Below are 20276 nucleotides of genomic sequence, written 5' to 3' on the forward strand. Positions count from 1 at the left end.
CTGCATCGGCAGGCGGACGCGCAACCGCTGCGCCACCAGGGAAGTCCTGCACAAGTTTTTGATATATTTTGCCAAATCTTTCTCCAGAAGACTCAACAAATTTACATTTCCATTAACAAAGTATGAGACTGCCTATACCTCACCAAGCTGGGGTATTCTCATTCTTCTTAAGAGTCACCAACTGGTTTCTAAACAATAGTTCTAGTAAGGCTGAACATTGACATACTTGGTGGTAAAACAGATCAAACATTTCCAAAGCAGACACAAATCTTTCCAAATCTGCTGACTCTTAGAAATGTTGTTTATCTTTGTTTTTTCCTTAACTTTTTCCTATAGCAATATTTTATAATGAAATGAGGGGGAAAAAAATTTCTTTTTTTTCCTACTCTGTAAACAGGGACTTTCCCAAGACAAGAATACAAGTCCTACTTTAACACTACAGAGAGAGCACAATCCAATTTAGTCAGAAATCTGGGTATTTTCTCCTTTGTCAAAGCTGATAGTGGGTTAACATGTCACTGACCCAAGTTTCACTGCCTTTATCCATTGTTGAGTATTTACTTTCAGATTCTGAAAATTAATGTCAAATGGCAAGTTGTAAACCACTTAGAGAAGTATTTCCATCAATTGATCTATTTATTAATAAAAATATATATTGAACATGTATATCATCAAGGTATCATGAGGTAGATTTATTTATTCATTCATTCAACAAACACTTATTAATTGTCTTCTCCATGCCAAACACTATTCTAAGCCCTCAGCACCAGCTCTGAACAAGGTAGTTGAAGTCTATGCTCTTCGAGTACTTACATTAGAGTGGGGAGCCCAGGGATGCTGATCACATTGAATGACACATGACTCTAGGTTACCAAAAGTAAAAAAATCACAAGAATCACACTAATTATTGCTTTTCCTGATTTCAAACTGAATTTAGGACTTAAACATGTCAAAAACATTCCATGAACTGAAATCTTGTGTGGACCAGAAATCTTTCTTAAGTCTGAAAAAAAAAATTTTTTTTAGATGATTAAAATTCTGCAGTGCTTCTTTTTCTCTACATAAAAAAACAGTTTCTAACAGGATCTCAGAATCTTGTTTTCCCCAGAATCTGCTGGCTTTATCAAGTACTTAACCAAAAATAATATTTCTTCTGTCAAATATGTAGCATGATTTTTGGGTAATGCTCCATGACAGCTGGATGAAGATACACTATCTCAGTGCATCCTTCCCCCCATCTCTATAATTAAATTTAAAATTGGCATGCTCCTTCCTCACACTTCACTCTGTTGCACTTGCCTCCATTTCCCTTGGTCACAAAGTGCATTGGTTATGAATATGTATTAGAGTTTGCTGTCAAACCCTGTGAACATCTTCTGGAGCAGAAGATTAGATATGTTATTTCAAAGAGATGCATCAGTTTATATCATCCCTTGCAATTTTCATCTACCAATGAACATTCATGAGAGATTGAACAACAGAAGAGACTAGTCTGCCAGCCAAGGTTCATACTGCTATTTTTTTCTTGCTTCAATGGATTTTAGTTGGTTTTAATTTTCATTTACACTCTGATATCAATGATTCAAGAGCTCACCAATCTAAATGGAGTTAAATTTTTGTGACTAACAAAGACACAGGCCTTGAAACCCCCATACTGAATTTAAGGTTTAGAACTAAACTCTCCCAAACCAAAAATTCAACAGTTAGATTTCCTATCCAACTGGTAAATTAGAAGTGAATTGCAGCTGCAGGATAAAAAGTCAATAAATCTTTCTCTTTTAAATAAAGATCATATTCCCTGAGAAGTGTAAGTGTCATAATATTTTTCTCTAAGTCTATGGAAGTCTTTAATTTTCTGCTATGGACCTAAACCATGTTTATCACTATCATCTGTTTTGCCTAAGCTTAAAAACTTGGAGGGATGAGGCTGACCAGTGGAATAGTATAGCCAAGAGACACTTGAGCTTCATTGATCTTCATTTGGAAACATCCTTACAGTAGGATAAACATATACTGTTTTTAAAAACAATTGCTCTCTCTTTACTGGAAACCACAGATGGAGTCAAAGAATTGCACATATCCATGAACTTCAGGCATGTTAGAGCTGGAAGAAAGTTTAGAGAATCTACACCAAACCCTTCAATTAAAAGGAAGAAACTGAGGCCCAGAGAATTAAAAAGACTTCTCTGAGGTCACAGAGCTCACTGTTGGCAGAAATAGGCTTAGAATCTAGGATTTCCAATTCCTAACCACTTTCATCATGCCACAAATATGCTGACTTCAACAAAATCTGATTCCCTCTAGGATAGCACATTCATCAAAAAAACAGAAAAATATGAGGTTGGAATATGTATACGCAAATGGTCTCATGCAATTTTGCTAAAAGCTATTTACTTAGAACCCTAAACCTTTCTGTTGATCTACTTAAAATTTACATATGAACTCTGAATCAATATAGTAAGCAGGAAATGACTAAAAAGTCAGAAAGATTCCAACTCAGGTTCCAGAGGAAAATTTTTTAAACCAAATTATCAGCTCCTTCCTGCTGTTCGTATCCTTCTGAAACCAGAAATCTAACACTTCAACCAATCTCTGGCCATTATACTCATTCCTTTTCTCTGTCACACTTCCATCCCAGGTGTCTAGCGAAACACTAGCCCTAGAAAAGCATCTTCTCCATGCCTACATCCAGGCTGCTGAACAAATATCACAGAAATGGGCAGAATGGTGTCACAGTAATAAAATGCATGATCTCCAACCTCAAAAGATCCCTCCTATGCTACTAGGAACGCTTCCATGTTTCCTGGCTGAACTCTTATCCTTATTTTCACTTTCTTCAAACACCTACTTCATCATTTCCCTGTCCATTCTTTTTTTTTTTTTTTTTTTTGCGGTACGCTGGCCTCTCACCGCTGCGGCCTCTCCCGCTGCGGAGCACAGGCTCCGGAAGCGCAGGCCCAGCGGCCATGGCTCACGGGCCCAGCCGCTCCGCGGCATGTGGGATCCTCCCAGACTGGGGCACGAACCCGCGTCCCCTGCATCGGCAGGCGGACTCCCAACCACTGCGCCACCAGGGAAGCCCTCCCTGTCCATTCTTAACAGAGAAGTCTGACTACTAATTCACAGCAATGAAGAAGGAAAATAGAGAGGAGGAGGAAGAGGGGTAGGGGACATCAATCAGACGGGAACTTCCTCAGTTTTCTGCACGCACATAGAGATTGACCTGCATCTGTAGCCATTTCCTTCCTTCCTTTCTGTGGTAACAGAAATTCTGTTTCCTGGATATGTCCTTCCCCCACCACCTCAGTGACTCTCTTCTCTTGCTCTCTATTGACTCCTTTTCATAAGCATTTCAACAAAATCAAATTACTTGAACTGTTAAAAATTTTCCCTGACATTCCCATCTGCTTTCAGCTACTGCCCCACCTTCTCCTTTCAAACAACCTTCTCAAAGGAATCACGTTCACACACTGTCTCAATTTTCTCTCCTCCAATTTACTCAACCTTTGCAGTCCAGCTTCTTTCCCTTCACCTCCACTGAAACGGTTCTTACCAAGAAGATTAAAAACCTTTAACTAAATCTTTTAGTGGATTCTTTGCAGTTCTTATAAGGTGAAAAATGTACCAAGTTAATATTTGATGCCAAAATATCTTTGAGAACATTTCTTGAGACTTCTGTTTAGTTAGAAAGTGAAACCTGAGGCCTATGAAAGACATCAATCAAGAAAGCAAAAGGTTCAAGCTGCTCTAAAGGAGAGAAGAAGAATTAAGTATTTGTTTTCGTTTGTTTAAGCAGATAGGAAGAGAATAGTGTCAGAAAGGGCATGTGGACAGGATGGGAGACAACAAGAGGGCAGACAGTGACGTGGCAATAAAGGGCCATTGAGAAAATCCCATAGGCAACACAGCCATTGATAAAATATAGATATATAACTTGTTAGTTTTTCACGAACCCCCCTCCATGTGGCTTCAAGCCACTAAGATACAGCCCCCCACACATACATATACACACACCCTTAATCTCCTCCTCAGCTCTTCCGCTGAAGAATTTGGCCTCCCATGCACCTACGGTCACCTAATCTATGACATAGGAGGCAAGAATATACAATGGAGAAAAGACAGTCTCTTCAATACGTGGTGCTGGCAAAACTGGACAGCTACATGTAAAAGAAGAAATTAGAACACTACCTAACACCATACACAAAAATAAACGCAAAATGGATTCGAGACCTAAATGTAAGGCCAGACACTATCAAACTCTTAGAGGAAAACATAGGGAGAACACTCTTTGACATAAATCACAGCAAGATCTTTTTTGACCCACCTCCTAGAATAATGAAAACAAAAACAAAAATAAACAAATGGGACCTAATGAAACTTAAAAGCTTTTCCTCAGCAAAGGAAACTATAAACAAGATGAAAAGGCAACCCTCAGAATGGGAGAAAATATTTGCAAACGAATCAACAAAGGATGGATCTCCAAAATCTATGGAGAACAGTATGGAAGTTCCTTAACAAACTAAAAATAGAACTACCATATGACCCAGCAATCCCACTACTGGGCATATACCTGGAGAAAACCATAATTCAAAAAGATACACACACCCCAATGTTCAGCACAGCACTATTTACAATAGCCAGGACATGCAAGCAACCTAAATGTCCATCAACAGAGGAATGGATAAAGAAGATGTGGTACATATATACAATGGAATATTACTCAGCCATAAGAAGGAACGAAATAGTGCCATTTGTAGAGACGTGAATGGAACTAGAGACTGTCATACAGAGTGAAGTAAGTCAGAAAGAAAAAAACAAATATTGTATAATATCACTTATACGTGGAGTCTAGAAAAATGGTGCAGATGACTTATTGGCAAAGCAGAAATAGAGACATAGATGTAGAGAACAAACATATGGATACCAAGGGGGGAAGGCGGGGGTGGGATGAATTGGGATTGGGATTGACAAATATACACTATTGATACTGTGTATAAAATAGATAACTAATGAGAACCTACTGTATAGCACAGGGAACTCTACTCAGTGCTCTGTGGTGATGTAAATGGGAAGGAAATCCAAAAAGGAGGGGATATACGTTTATGTATAGCTGATTCACTTTGCTGTACAGCAGAAACTAACACAACACTGTAAAGCAACTGTACTCCAATAAAAAATTTTTTTAAAAAACTCATCAAACTGAAAAAAAAAAAAAAGAATTTGGCCTTTATGACAGGCTGCTTTGGGGTTTTTTTCCTTCCCCAGAACTTTATAGTAGTCTAATCATACCATATCAATGGTGGGAGAAGCTCCAGTATTTTTTCTGGCAGCATTTACCACTGTCTGTTCACTGACCAAAGTCCACAGTTGATTAAGGTTGACTGTAATGCAGAAGCTCTGCCAGAAAGCAAGGAAGTGATAAAAGATTGATGGAAACATGTAAAAAGGATGCAGGAGCTGGCTTGAAGGGGCTCACACTGTCCAAACGTGGGCAATTTCAGTATCAGAAAGAATAATGATGGTAATAGATAATAATGCGTTGAATAGAATAAATGAATCCAGGAGTCTGTAGTAACACCCAAGATACAGAGAGACAGACAGACAAACAGACAATAGAAGGAAGAGAGAAAAGGGAGTGAGAAAGAAGAAGCCTCTTTATTACAGAGGAATGCTACATTGAGAATAAACAAGGATCAAAAGAATTTAAAAGTCACCATTTTCCAAGACTATGTAGTCATTGTTTCAAGCAAAGATCATCAATTAATGCTCAAACTAATGGGTGAAAGTTATTGAAGAATACTATAACACAAAATCAAAGTACCACGCCACAGGTACCTTTACAAGGTAGAACTCTAGTGGACCCACTTTATCAAGGGATCAACTTATAGCATCACCAGTAATGAGACAAACTGACATGCTGTGCCTCTGATGTCATTCAAGAGGTGGACATAACATTTCTTACGTAGTATCCTTTCCAAAAATGGTGAACCTAAATCTAACAGTGAAGAATCAATATGAAAATCCAGATTGTGAGGTGTTCTAGACATCTCAAGGGTCACTTCATGACCCTTCAAAAATATCTATGTCATGATAGATGAGAAAAAGTAAGAGAATGCTTCTAGATTAAAGGAAACTAAAGGAAATGTGTGATCCTGGAAGGGATCTATAATTAAAAAGAAAAAAAAACATGAAAGACATTACCAGGACAAACAGGGCTATTTTTTTTTTTAAGAAGATGTTGGGGGTAGGAGTTTATTAATTAATTTATTTATTTTTGCTGTGTTGGGTCTTTGTTTCTGTGCGAGGGCTTTCTCTAGTTGTGGCAAGCGGGGGCCACTCTTCATCGCGGTTCGCGGGCCTCTCACTATCGCGGCCTCTCTCGTTGCGGAGCACAGGCTCCAGACGCGCAGGCTCAGTAGTTGTGGCTCACGGGCCTAGTTGTTCCACGGCATGTGGGATCTTCCCAGACCAGGGCTCGAACCTGTGTCCCCTGCATTAGCAGGCAGATTCTCAACCACTGTGCCACCAGGGAAGCCCACCAAACAGGGATATTTTTATATACACATTTTTATTAGGTAATATATGAAGTTAAATTTCCTGGGTAAGATAATTTCATTGTTGGTATTTAGAAGAAGACCCTTGTTCCTAGGAGATATATTTTGAGTTAATTGGGGCGAACTATTATCATGCCTGAAATAACTTTTAAATGACTGAGGTAAAACCATGTGCTATGTTCTGAATATTCGTGTCTCCCCAAAATTCACAATTTGAAATCTTAATGCCCCATGTGATGATATTAGGAGGTGGGACCATTGGGAAGTGATAGGTTATGAAGATGGAGCCCTTATAGATGGAATTAGTGCTCTTATTAAAGAGACCTCAGAGAGCTCCCTAGCCCCTTCCACCATGTGAAGACACAACAAGACAGCCTGGGAGTGGGCCCTCACCCACCCAGGCTGGTACCCTGATCTCAGACTCCCAGCCTCCAGAACTGTGAGAAATAAATTTCTGTTGTTTATAAGCTACCCAGGCAGCAAAATATTAACAATTGCTGAATCTGGGTGGAGGGTATATATTCACTGCACTTGTCTTTCCACTTTCAAATTTCTGTAGGTTTGATATTTTTCAAAATAAAAAGTTCAAAGAGAAAAAAAAAACTCATTTCTCTTCCTGTGTTCCCCAACTCAATGTATGTTACCACCTTAATACACTCAATTGATCAACGAGTTCTGTGCACCAACCCTCCCGAATCTCTCCACTAATCTCTGCTGTGCGGGCAGGCCATTGTACCAGCCCTCTAAGTGGTCTCTCCGCCTCCTTTCGGCCCTGCTCCCACCTCTACCTCCGAACCATTTTCAAAAAATACAGCCTTAGTGATCATTTCCAAAATGCCAATCCCATCATGTCATTCCCATGATTAAAACAAGTCAGTGGCTCCGTACAGCCCCCCAATATCCGTCTCTTTATTTATTTGTGTGTGTGTGTATCACTTCTTCTTTATCCATTCATCTATTGATGGACACTTAGGTTGCTTCCACATATTGACTATTATAAATAATGCTGAAATGAACCTAAGGGTGCATACGTTTTTTAAAAATTTTATTTTATTTATTTATTTTTTATACAACAGGTTCTTACTAGTTATCTATTTTATACATATTAGCATATATATGTCAATCCCAATCTTCCAATTCATCATGCCACCACCACCACCACCCACTTCCCCCCTTGGTGTCCATATATTTGTTCTCTACATCTGTGTCTCTATTTCTGCCTTGCAAACCTGTTCCTCTGTACCATTTTTCTAGATTCCACATCTATGCGTTAATATATGATATTTGTTTTTCTCTTTCTGACTTACTTCACTCTGTATGACAGTCTCTAGGTCCATCCACGTCTCTACAAATGACCCAGTTTCGTTCCTTTTTATGGCTGAGTAATACTCCATTGTATATATGTACCACATCTTCTTTATCTGTCCGTCTCTTTGTCCGTCTCTTTAACACAGTTCTCTAAGGCCCTCTTGATGGTTCTGGCTTGATGCTCCAGCCTTATCTTTCCTTCCTTTCCCCTTTGCAGATGCATTTTCTGACTTCTTCAAAAAGCATCACACTGCTTCTGCTCAAGCAAACTTTGTACTTCGCATCCTCTTTCTAGAAAACTACTCTCCCAAGCCCCATTTACCTGCCTGAGTGATGCCCTTCTGCCAGATGGCAGCCTGGATGTTACTTCCTCCAGGAAGCCTCCCCGGAGTCCCCTCCCCAATGTGAGCTATGTGCTCCCCCAACGTTGCTCTCTCCTCAGAGCACTGAGTGATTACAGAATAACTCCAAGTTTATTTGTCAATATAGCTCTCCGTGAGGGAAGGTCTGGGTCTCAGTGGTTTTCAACTTCCACAGGGTAAACATTCAATAAATATCTGTTGTAAGAATCAGTAAATGAATGAATGTATTGTTAATATTCTCATCTATATTGTAGAAGTGGTGCTCGTCTGTTTTACCAATAATAGCCAGTTTGGGGAGGGGGTCAGAGTAGTGAACAATGGTCAAGTTATAGAATCATACTGTGTAAAATAATGTTGGAAGATGAGAAATAAATTTGAGTAAAGTTTAGCATTGTTCACTAAGAGAAAAGAGACAAAAATGGAAATCAGACCACTTTGGGTGATGTTCTGGTTTTGCCAACAACTCAAATGGACAAATCCCTTCATTTGGATTTTTGTTTCCTCACCTGAAAAATAAAGGCAACAATGGCTCTCTATAGTCTCTCTCTTAATGCTAAAGTTCAATGAAAGGAAGGTGATGGAGAAAATTACTTCATAGAGAGACAAAGTATGTATAAAAGGTGCTGCTTTTAAATTCAGCATCGTTAGACCATACATTTAGAAAATAGTAGCACCGAGTCTTTAGGCTATTAAGATATACTGACATTTTAATAACATTTAACTTTGCACTGAATTACGGTATAGATAAGGAGTCCACAAAGCCATTTGCCATACCTCACCCTGCTACAAGCACAGTTCTATTTTTCCATAATTGAGACTTTGACACACAAGGTCTCAATTATGGAAAATACACACATTTTTCATTTTAGAATATGATTATGCACTGTTCTGCAATTTTCTTTTTTTCACTGAACAGTAAATCTTGGCAATCTTATGTCTTCCTTATTCTTTTTAATAGCTGAGTAGTAGAAGTATACCATAATTCATTTATCCATTAATTTATTGATGAATATTTGGGGTGTTTTAAATACTCCATTTTATTGACAATATTACAATGAATATTTTTATACAAATTTTATTTCTGTACCTGTCATAATTTATTTAGGATAGCTTGTAGAATTGGAATTGCTGGTTCAAAAAGTATGCATTTGATACACTTTACATTTGATATATTCCAGAAAATTGCCTACCAAAAAAGCCTTCACAATTTACAATCTTAGTAATAGTGTTCATTTCCCTGATTCTTTGCCAGCAGTAAACATTATTGATCTTTTTAATCTTTGCCAAGCTGATGAATGAAAAAGGATGCCTTCTTTTTTTTTTTTTGCAGTACTTGGGCCTCTCACTGTTGTAGCCTCTCACGTTGCAGAGCACAGGCTCCGGACCCGCAGGCCCAGCGGCCATGGCTCACGGGCCCAGCCGCTCCGCGGCATGTGGGATCTTCCCGGACCGGGGCAGGAACCTGTGTCCCCTGCATCGGCAAGCAGGCTCTCAACCACTGCGCCACCAGGGAAGCCCGGATGTCTTCTTTTTTGATTAGAATTTCAAATCCAATTCCTAGTGATTTGGAGTATCTTTTCACATGATTAGCAGCTATTTATGTGGCACTCTTCCTTGAAAGCACAAAATAAAATATGTAATATATATTATATGTAAAATACACTGTATGTAAAATAAAGCTACATGTGATATGTGTACATGCATATATGGGTAGAATGAATGAAAAATACACTAGAAGTATGCAACATTAAGAGTAGTTACCCAGGGTACTGTAGTTGCTATGGGTAAGCCATGGTAAGAGAAGACTTTCATGTGTAACTTTGATTTTGTACAATGAAAATAATGTATTCCTTCTTTTTCTTTTAATAATAAAAGAACTGTTAAATAGGAATCATAAAAATTGTATATGACTGACTGTACCCCTTTTTTCTGTTTGTTTGTTTCTCCTCCCTCAACTTCCAGGAAATAACCCTGCTTCTTTATTTATGGTATGGACTCCAGTTGTTTCTCTACCCCCTTGAAGGATTCCCCTAAGATCCTGTCTTAGACACTCTGCTCTTTTTTTTTTTAATTTTTTTTTTTTTTTTTTTTTTTTTTGTGGTATGCGGGCCTCCCTCTGCTGTGGCCTCTCCCGTTGCGGAGCACAGGCTCCGGACGCGCAAGCTCAGCGGCCATGGCTCACGGGCCCAGCCGCTCCGCGGCATGTGGGATCCTCCCAGACCGGGGCGCGAACCCGGTTCCCCTGCATCGGCAGGCGGACGCTCAACCACTGCGCCACCAGGGAAGCCCCGACACTCTGCTCTTTCCTCAAGATAATCTCATTTGCACCCAGGGTCGCCACGCTCTGTGGTCTCACATCGATTTCTCTCTGCCAGCCTGATCCTTCTACATGGCTCTACTTGTACTTAATCAGAGCATCTGCAATTAGAGAAAGAAAAGAACACACAGGAGCTATGAAGAGAGAAAATAGGAACAGGATAAGGTGCTAACCCAGCCTGGGTAGTGAGAGAAGACTTTCTGGGATGGTGGTATTTACACATGAAGTATGAGTAGGAGTTGGCTGGAGACTGGGGGGAGGGAAGCAGGAATATTCCAACATGAGGCACCAGCATTTGATAGGTCCTAAAACAGGAATACTGTTAAAGCATTCAAGTAATTAAAATACCACCAGCATGAACAATTTGGGTAATGTCCCAGTGTCAGATAATTTTGTGACTGACTTGTTGGAACCATAAATCCAGACTGAATACCAATGGCGAAGGGAGGGGGCCTTGAAGGTGGAGGTAAGGATACCCTTGAAATGGATGTTCCCATTCTTTACAGCCCTAGGAAAGTGGAGAGATAGGTCTTAGACTAAAGTAAAGGAAAGTATTTTCTGGTATCTCTGGGGCCAATAATCAGTTTGGCCTCCAGGCTCTAAGGAATGAGCAGTCTGGTATATTTCCAGGGGGATTAAGGCGCTGAAAGTAGCCCCTTGGCCATATAAATGTGTCCAGAAGTGAGGAAGGGGAACAAGTTAGTAGGATACCAAGAGAAAGGTCTGAAACAGCCTTATCCAACAGGACTTTCTGTGATGAAGAAAATCTTCTATAATCTGCACTATCCGATGCGGTGCTTACAAGCTACATGAGCCTACTGAATACTTTACATGTGGTTGGTGCTTGTGAGTAACTGAATTTTTTATTTTATTAAATTCTAACTTTATTTCATTTTAACTTAAATAGCCACATGTGGCCCATGGCCACCATATTGGACAGATCTGGAGGAAGACCAGTGTGACAACCTGGCCTCAGGGGTGTTGAGAGATTTAGGGAGGGAGAACATGGGAGATGATGAAGTAGAGGAAAACCGTGTCCCTGGAAGTCCTCAGCAGAGAATGCTGGTGCCCAGAGAATCAATATCTCACAAGATGCTTATCTATAATATGGCGGTAAGACGTGATGAGGGAAGAAGAAACCCAAGGGATTCGCGTCTGAGCAAGCGTGAGGCAGAGCTTCAGGCAAAGGTCAGAAATCATCAAGAGACAATTCAGAGGATTCCTATTTCTAGCAATAAAGTTGGTGGGGTCTTGTCTCATCATTGAGTGTGCTATACTTGCTAACACAGGACAAATGTGAAATCAAAATAGCACAAATTATAGTTCTCCAGTTGTCTTTCTTCATTTTCCTTTTTTAATTTTCAGGAAATTACAAAGGTAGGCTGTGCCCTAGGTCTAAAGGTCTGGCTAAGTTGACAGACTACAAATGAATAGCAAATAGCCATCTTTGCTTTCTTTCTTTCTCCTTTATGACCAGTTTCTTGGTTGCCTTTTCTGCTTCAGTCCTGGCCAAAGCTTAAGGTTAAAATGTCTGTCCCCCAAAAGCACTCTTCACCACCCTCTCTGACCAAGATTAAGTTTTATAAGCACCTGTTATGAAAGCAAACAGAGAAATTAGAAAAGGCATGAAGCAGTTAGAACTTGTCACAAAATTTAGCACAAAGGCAGCAGTGTTCAGGAAGACCGATTTTTCATGTGTTGACAAAGAACTTCACTTGCTTGTGTTTTGGTGATGGCATCATTTGTTAACCTCACCCATGAATTCTAGCAACGCAGACAAAACCACCAAAGAATTCCTCTGTCGTTTCCAATTGTGCCAGCTGCAGGGCTGTTGGATTTGTCTTCACGCTATTACCTTAATGCTGAGGAGGGGTGCCTGCAGGGTTCACTGATTTTCTACTGCCATCCAAAATAGGTTTTTTTGATTCCACTAAGGGAGTTGGGGCAAGAAATGCTCTGCCCTGCTGCCTTTGTTCAGCAGGTGATGGATTGACTGAGATTGCTGAATGTACTCTGTACTATGGAATAAAGTTAGAGATTAAGCTTTACCTGTTTACTTTCTCTCAAGCCTCCATTGAATGCCTTTAGAAAGGAAAAAAATAATAAAAAAGCAATGAGTGATTCCTATCTTTCCCTTTTATTCTTCCACCCTTCTCTGCATTGATTTTATTGTAGGAAGTGTTGATTATTTGCTGATTGTGCATTAATTCCAAGTTGCCAAGGCACAGTGCCTGTGTGCTACTAACTTGACATGCTCATTTTGTTAATGAAGTCCTTATCCTATTGGATTCCTATTCCTTAGAGCAAATCTCAAAGGGAGATTGCCTGGTGGCAAGTGGGAGCCATGCCATACAATGGGCTGGGAAGTTGGCAATCTACCCCAGAGCCCTGGCTCTGCCCCATAGGATAACTCAATTAAATATCTTTGAGCTTTATTCTCCTTATGTGTAAATGGGAAATAAAAATATCTGCCCTGCCTACATTCCAGGCTGGTGAGAGGATCAAATAACACGATACCTACAGAAGTGTTTTATAAAATCTTACTGAACTTCAAAGATATTAAATTTTTATTCATCATTTTTACCTCCACTGATTTCTAGAAAGAGTTTTAGTTCAGTTACAATTGAAGGTACATAGGCAGTTAAAGCAAAGATAAAAGAGCAAGGATCATATAATGAAAATAGAAGATAATTGTTCCAGAAAAATCTATGTTAAGAATAGTTGTATCAGTTGAACACTGAATTTAGCTTTGAACTTCCTGGCAGCTAAGGCAAAACACAAAACACCATTAGGCACACGACTTTCCTTAATCTATGAAATAAGCACGCTGGTTTATTAGGAGAGATGGAAATTTTCCTGCCATTAACTCTAAGGATTGTGGGTGAGACTGTTTTCTGGGCACACGCCTGCCTACGCTTTCCAGATGGCCTTGCAATTGGGACGGGAACCTGGCCCACAAAACCCTTCCCCACGTGCTCCTTCATGCTCTTCCCCCATGACTAGCTTGACATATGGCCATTGTGGAAGGAGGAAGATGGAAGGAGCCTGGGGACCAGAATCCCTACTTGGAGCTGCCTGCCTATTAGAAATATCTGCTCTCTATATCAGCAAGAAATAAGTCTTTATCATGAATGTGCTATTATATATTTTACACAGTTTGCACACCCTATAAAAATAAAGATTTTCTAATTTTGGAACTTTATTGGATTCCATAATATACAGTTTTTAACTATCAGTCTTACCTTAAAAATATTTTTTTTTAATGATCTTCATGGACTGTCTCATATTTTGACAGAGGCAAGCAAAATCTAACAGTTCTGAGGAAAGGGAATGAAACAAAGATGGGTGATTTTATTTATGTGTTTGGAATGGTGATGTCTGGGGTAGAAAAGAAAGAAGCAAGAGGTAAGAATAGTTCTGGAACATAAGCCATAGCCAGGAAGGCCTGTCCGTTTGGGTAACTTAATAGTGAAGATACGGTGAGCAATGAAAAGGCGGGTCCCTAATGAACTGGGAGAATCCTGACAGTTCAGAAAGAAGGATAAATAATGGAAAGGTGGGAATCTGACTGTCTGTATATTTTTTTCAATCTCATAGTCTTTTAATAGATTAACCCCACCTCACTTTAAAAATACAGACCAATACTGTCACCACCAAGCGGGTAACTCATTTCTTCTTCTCATCCCTGAGAGAGGTGAGGATGGAAGGGGTGAAGCAGGAGGGGCAGGAAACCAATACTGCTCTTGGTTTTTTTGGGGGGGGTTAATATGATTTATTTAATTGTAAATGTAAGTAATTAAATTTTTTATAACAGTTACTGTCTGTATTCCCTTAGAGCCTAGCCTGCCCAGCAGGGCATCAGAACTCTCAGCTTTGTCCTTTTGGTAGAAGGAAGCGTTGTTCATAGGCCCTACTATAGACAGGAATCTTGGGAATTTTATAAAGACAATTAAGCATGAAGATTTCATACATTCTGTGGATTTAACCATTTATTATACCTTAAGCACAATTTTCCGACCTGCAAAAGTACCTTCTGAATTTCTCTGGTCTTTTTAGATTGTCAGCACAAGTGTGTTGTGTTTAGATTCCATTCAGCTCCCCAAGACAAGTTTGTTCAGAGAACCTTCCCCTAACATCCCCGGGGACTTCCTGTTAGGATTTTTACTCTTCCTTTCTCACACTGAACTGTCTTGGCCCTTCCGACTTTAAGCAGAAAGAGTTCACCTTTTACATGCGGTTTAGGAGATTTCATTTCAAGCTATTTAACCTAAAGATTTAGTAGGACTTCGGCAAACAGCAGCATGGAGTAGACAGGGTAGGGCCAGGCCATGGCTCTGGGCCAGAAAGAATGTACCAGGAGGTGATACAGACACAGTTGCTGACAGAGGCAGGTCAGGACCCAGTCCAGTGAGTCCAGCAGTATAGGCAAACTAGATACAGGCCAAATAGGCAACAAGGCTTCCAAGATCAAAGAGCAGACTGTCCTGACATGAAGAGGTCAACAATGGAGAATTATAGAAAAGAAATATTCAGGAACCTACATAGCCACAGTCTTGGAAGAAGGTCAGTATACATCAAGTCTCAGTGTGGCTTTTCCAAAATTCCATTTCCCTTGGACCATAATTTCTATTTCTCAGAATTCCTATAAAATTAGCAAATCACAGCCATCCTTCCTCACACAATAACTGACTTTTGAAGTATCTAAGAAAATGTAAAATATGTTTGACATTAAAACAATATGAATATCCAGAGACCACATCATTTCTCTAAGCATAACGAGTGCTACAGGAAAGTTTAAGTAACAAGCATTTTACAATTCTATGAATAATACAAGTTTCATTCCCTGCGAGCTGATATATGATTTTTTGGGCACCATCACTTGAAAGAAAAAGAAATTCACAAGTTACTTTTCTAGTACTTCTATCCAGATAACTTCTTTGTTCTAAAGAAGAGGATCAAGACATCACTTAAAATCTTTCGCATGCTAATAAAATATGAAGTAAGACATGGAAAGATGATGCTTTTGTACTCTTCTATGTGAATTTGTGTCTTTGCAACTCATTGCTTCCACTACCTACCCCAATTAAAAGGAATGTAAAAGCATAGTTGTGTTATTCAAAGCTTAATTTTTTTTTAGGAAATGTATGAGTTAAAATTAAGAGAACGTTAAAGACCATGTTGTTCAACCTCTACTCACTGAACATATAATACCTATGTTAATTGAGCACTTTTTCTGTGTCAAGCACTCTTTCAAGTGCTTTCCGGATAATACCCCATTTAATCCTCACAACAACCCTATTATTCGCATGTTAGAAACAAAGGAAACTGAGGCTCAGAGAGATTAAGCAATTTGCACAGTCTCATTGCCAGTGGCAAAACTGGGACTCAAATCCAAGAAGTCTGACCCCTGACTCTTACACAGTAAGTGATTCTGACTCATATACCATCATGCAATAAACATAAGCATTACTCACTTCATTCCTAAATCTTACTACTGAGATTTATATGGTATGTAATATCTCATTTGGAAACATATGTGAAACATTGACTACAGGAAGACTCAGCTTCCCATTTTTCAATTAAGCATTGCTACTGCTATTTAAGGACATGGACTTTACCTACCGTCTGAAAACTCTTCAGCCCCAAATAAGCAATCTGGGTACAAAAAACAAAATAGGAGATGAAAGGATCCAGTGCCAGAATCGTGGCATTCCAAGAGCATGTCTTTAGTGACTGGACTACAAATCACTGACTTTCTGGTTCTGTGCTGCAGGACAGCCCCTGAGGGCAATTTTTCTTTTCACAACAATCTACACCTGTGGCCTGTGGGCCCAACGCTCATGGCAGATGGAAGAGAGTCCACAGAAATCATCTAGTATATGATTCTTCTCTAGGTGTCCATGCTGTGTGTGGAAACCGTGTTGTCTCAAGGGTCTAACTTTTATTCCCGGTTGTACATTTGCCATTGGATCATTCCATTCTGTTGAGTCTGTTAAAAATCGATGGACTTCATTTTTTCTTGAAGTATGCCTGCAAAGCTCAATTTTTTTTTTTACATTACATTTTTTTTTTTTTTTTTTTTTTGTGGTACGCGGGCCTCTCACTGCTGTGGCCTCTCCCGTTGCAGAGCACAGGCTCCGGATGCACAGGCTCAGTGGCCACGGCTCACGGGCCCAGCCGCTCCGCAGCATGTGGGATCTTCCCGGACCGGGGCACGAACCCGCGTCCCCTGCATCGGCAGGCGGATTCTCAACCACTGCGCCACCAGGGAAGCCCTACGTTACATTTTTTAAAAAGATTGTAATTAGATTGTCTAGGTTCATGCAAGCTCTGAATAGCAATTTCTTTCTCCCTTTTGGTCCATCAGTGGTACCTGCTTTTCCAACTGGTTAATTTCAAAATAAGTGATCCAGCCTTTGAAACATTTAAAGTTAAAAAAATATATATCTTGAGATCCAATTTTCCTATTTCACTTGGGTTCACTCCAGACTAATTGGTAATTTGAAAAGAACACCCACCCCTAACCTTTTTCTTTTTTTTGCGGTACGCGGGCCTCTCACTGTTGTGGCCTCTCCCGTTGCGGAGCACAGGCTCCGGACACGCAGGCCCAGCGGCCATGGCTCACGGGCCCAGCCGCGGAGGGATCCTCCCCGACCGGGGCACGAACCCCTGTCCCCTGAATCGGCAGGCGGACTCTCAACCACTGCGCCACCAGGGAAGCCCCCACCCCCAACCTTTTATAGCAGTTTCACTTTCTAACACATTGACTTTATACAGTTGACGCTCCTAATAGACCCTAGCGTTCAACTTTGTGTTCTTAACACCAGAAAAAACTGCCACATTTCTGTTCATTCCCGAGTCAAAGCTGTCATAGTCTGCTGTTAGGTTTTTCTGAATGTCCTCAAGCTGTCAAAATGTTTGCTATGTCTCTCAAGCTATGCCAGATTCATTTGGGGCACTGGACATGAGTAGCACTAAAATCTTTCAGACAAATGTGTTTGGATGAACTACAAACACATGAAGATTAAAATGAGAAAAGTGTAGGGCAGAGCATGTCTTTGCTACTAAATATGATAGATTCTATTAAAACGAAATGGTTGATACTATTGGGACATTATCAACACAGGTAAAATTTAACTTGTTATACAAAACAGGGTATAGTAGAGTATTTCAGTGGTTAGCAACTCTTATTTTTTGGATAGGTAAAGATTAAAATTTGTGCCAATTACAGGCCAATATAACGGTGAGATTTCATCATACTTTATTAATTTCAAGGTGGTATTCCCAAACATTGTATGTCTGTTTCAAATTAATATGACATTCTCAAGCACCCCCTGGAGGACATTCTGAAGCCCTGAGCTCATATTTTAGCAACTGTAATGCAGTAGAAAGGATGGAGGCTCATGTCTACCTAAATTCCACAGCACGGAAGAGCACTTCTTCCTATCAGCATGAGAAGCTAAGAATCATTTTGATATAGGCTGTTCATTAGGCATAGCTGCAGAATTCAAAATTAATTAAGATAGAAGGAACTTATTCATTTATAGTTAAAATTCCTAAGGTTTATTTTATATGTAGAATTAAAATAAAATTTTAAAAATTTTGTTTTCATTGGCATTGCTCCAATATTTGCAAAAAGAGTGGCAGACTGGTCCCTCCCATGGGATCTGGGACAATGAAGTGCCACAATCTGCTTTGAAAAGGAGCTGTGTCGCTGGGGTGAAGCAGGGGAGAATGTTTGCACACCGGGAAGTGGCTATTTGCAGTTCCAGAGGGATACTTCCATGTTACCTGCAAAGACAGTTATTATTGGGAGTCACCCTAGAGATCTGGCTTCACCCGTCACCATCGTAACTTTCTGTTTTCCAAAAATATGTTGATCTCTAAGAAAAAAATTTGTCCAATAATTCATTTTCCTTCCTGGATGGTAATGATATTCAACAGCAGCAATTTCATACTAAATAATATTATTTGTCCCGAAGAACTGAGGGATAAAGTTACTCTGCTGTTAAATCCAGGTCTGACCAATTCTTTTCAATTCCCTGTTTTAACCATTAAGTATATATAAAAAAAAAAAAACTTTTAAGAGAAAAATCTCTTTCTGTTTCATCCTGGTCTCCTTCATGAGCAACTCAAAGTCTCCAGGAAATAAGATTAACGCTTACCTCAAAGGCTCTTTGTATTTGGACAAAGTCGCCCAGGCTGAGTTGGTTTTCAAGCAGGGCTATGCAGGCATCTTCCTCTGCAGTTTCACCTTGTGAAATTCTCTCTGGGTTCTCTGGCCCGGGATGGGATCCTTTGTTCAACTCAAAGGTAGCATTCTGGCAACTCATAATGGCTTTACCTCTTTTTAAGAGCCTTCAACTCTCTAAGTATTTTTCTTTTTCTTTTCTTTCAACAGGTGCCTTTGAAAAGAAACAATTTAGCAATCGAATTCCAGAATCTAAGTACATTTCAAGGTACTCAATTAGTAGGCAAAAAATGCAAGCCCAGAGGTAGGGAATGAAAGCTCTCAACCCCCCCACTTCCTTAATTCCACAGTTTATTTTCAAAACCCACTGCTGAATTGTTTTAAAACATGCCCTCCTTATACTCTGTTTAACCTGGCTTGATTTTAAAAAGTGTAAAAGCTTCCCCTGTGTTTATAGCAACTGACACAGAATGCAACATCTAATACTCATTTAAAATGCATTAGAAAAGCAATTTCTCAAAATCTCTTTGGCTAACCTTGCTTCTATTCACATGTTGTGGTTTTAAACTCCATTTTCTTGTGTGGAGGTGTGAGGTGACACAGCTGCAAGGTTTCTGCCCCAGTGACCCGCTCGCCTCTGAAGGCCACCTTCCCGGCAATGTGGCCTTGTTTGTTTCATCCGTCCCTGCTGCCTTTATGTGCTTCTTGGCAACCAACATAAAGCCTTTCACCTCCCCAACTAATGACTGACCTGAAGGTTGGAATATATAATGTAAACATTGAGGCTTTTTTAAAGGGCAATTCAGCACACTCATTTTTTATTAAATTTCACCCCTGCATTATTTAATGACAACTTTTATAAATACATTTTCTATGAAGCATGTTATGTATTATGAAACAAGATGATTAGCCAAAGAAAAGAGCAATGAATTTAGGAATGTTATGTTTTCCATATAAAAAATGTTTCATTCTTACTTAATAAGAATCCATTCCTATATTCTCTTTGTCTTAGTTTCTATGTATATAAAATAAGGATGGTTTAGCATAGGCTTCCAATTCATTGAAAGTACGGGGGTGGGGGGGAACACAGCATAACATAATATGATAAACCTTATGATAAAACTACTTACAGTACCATCACTGGTTCAGCTAATATTAATGAAAAGGAAGGAAAAAGGAGAAAGTTAATATTTTGTTTTAGTATTTACCATATGCCAGGCACTGCACTAAGCACTTTGTAATTCCTTATCTTGTTAAAGCTTCACAAGGCAGAAAGGCAGACAAGATCACTCTTCCCACTTTACAGATGAAGAAGCAACCTAAAGGCCAAAGGCCGTGCAGTCAGTAAGGCGTGGAAGACGACAGAGTGGCTCTGCCTTCGGAGCCTGCCCTTTAGATGGAGGTCATCTCTGCACCTTATTTTCATCTCTGTAAAACTGAAAAGTTGTCACTAGATATTCTCTAAGTTCTTTTCCTAAAATTTTATTCAACAAGCTAGTGTTCACAGGCACGTGGTGGTACAAAGCACACTCCCTACAACACAG

The 20276-nt window shown here is 39.7% G+C and overlaps 1 protein-coding gene across 1 annotated transcript in view; it reads right to left on the minus strand.

Annotated features, from left to right (window-relative positions):
* WDR49 (WD repeat domain 49) overlaps positions 1-19518 on the minus strand; it is a 149361-nt gene extending 129843 nt beyond the window's left edge. Inside the window, 2 exon segments of the mRNA XM_024124198.3 lie at positions 18707-18946; positions 19269-19518. Coding sequence (XP_023979966.2) covers positions 18707-18874 — 168 coding nt within the window. The 5' untranslated portion in view covers positions 18875-18946; positions 19269-19518.
* Positions 19519-20276: the final 758 nt, after the last annotated feature.

Source organism: Physeter macrocephalus, chromosome 1, assembly GCF_002837175.3.
Source record: "Physeter macrocephalus isolate SW-GA chromosome 1, ASM283717v5, whole genome shotgun sequence".
NCBI classification, from domain to species: Eukaryota; Metazoa; Chordata; class Mammalia; order Artiodactyla; family Physeteridae; genus Physeter; species Physeter macrocephalus.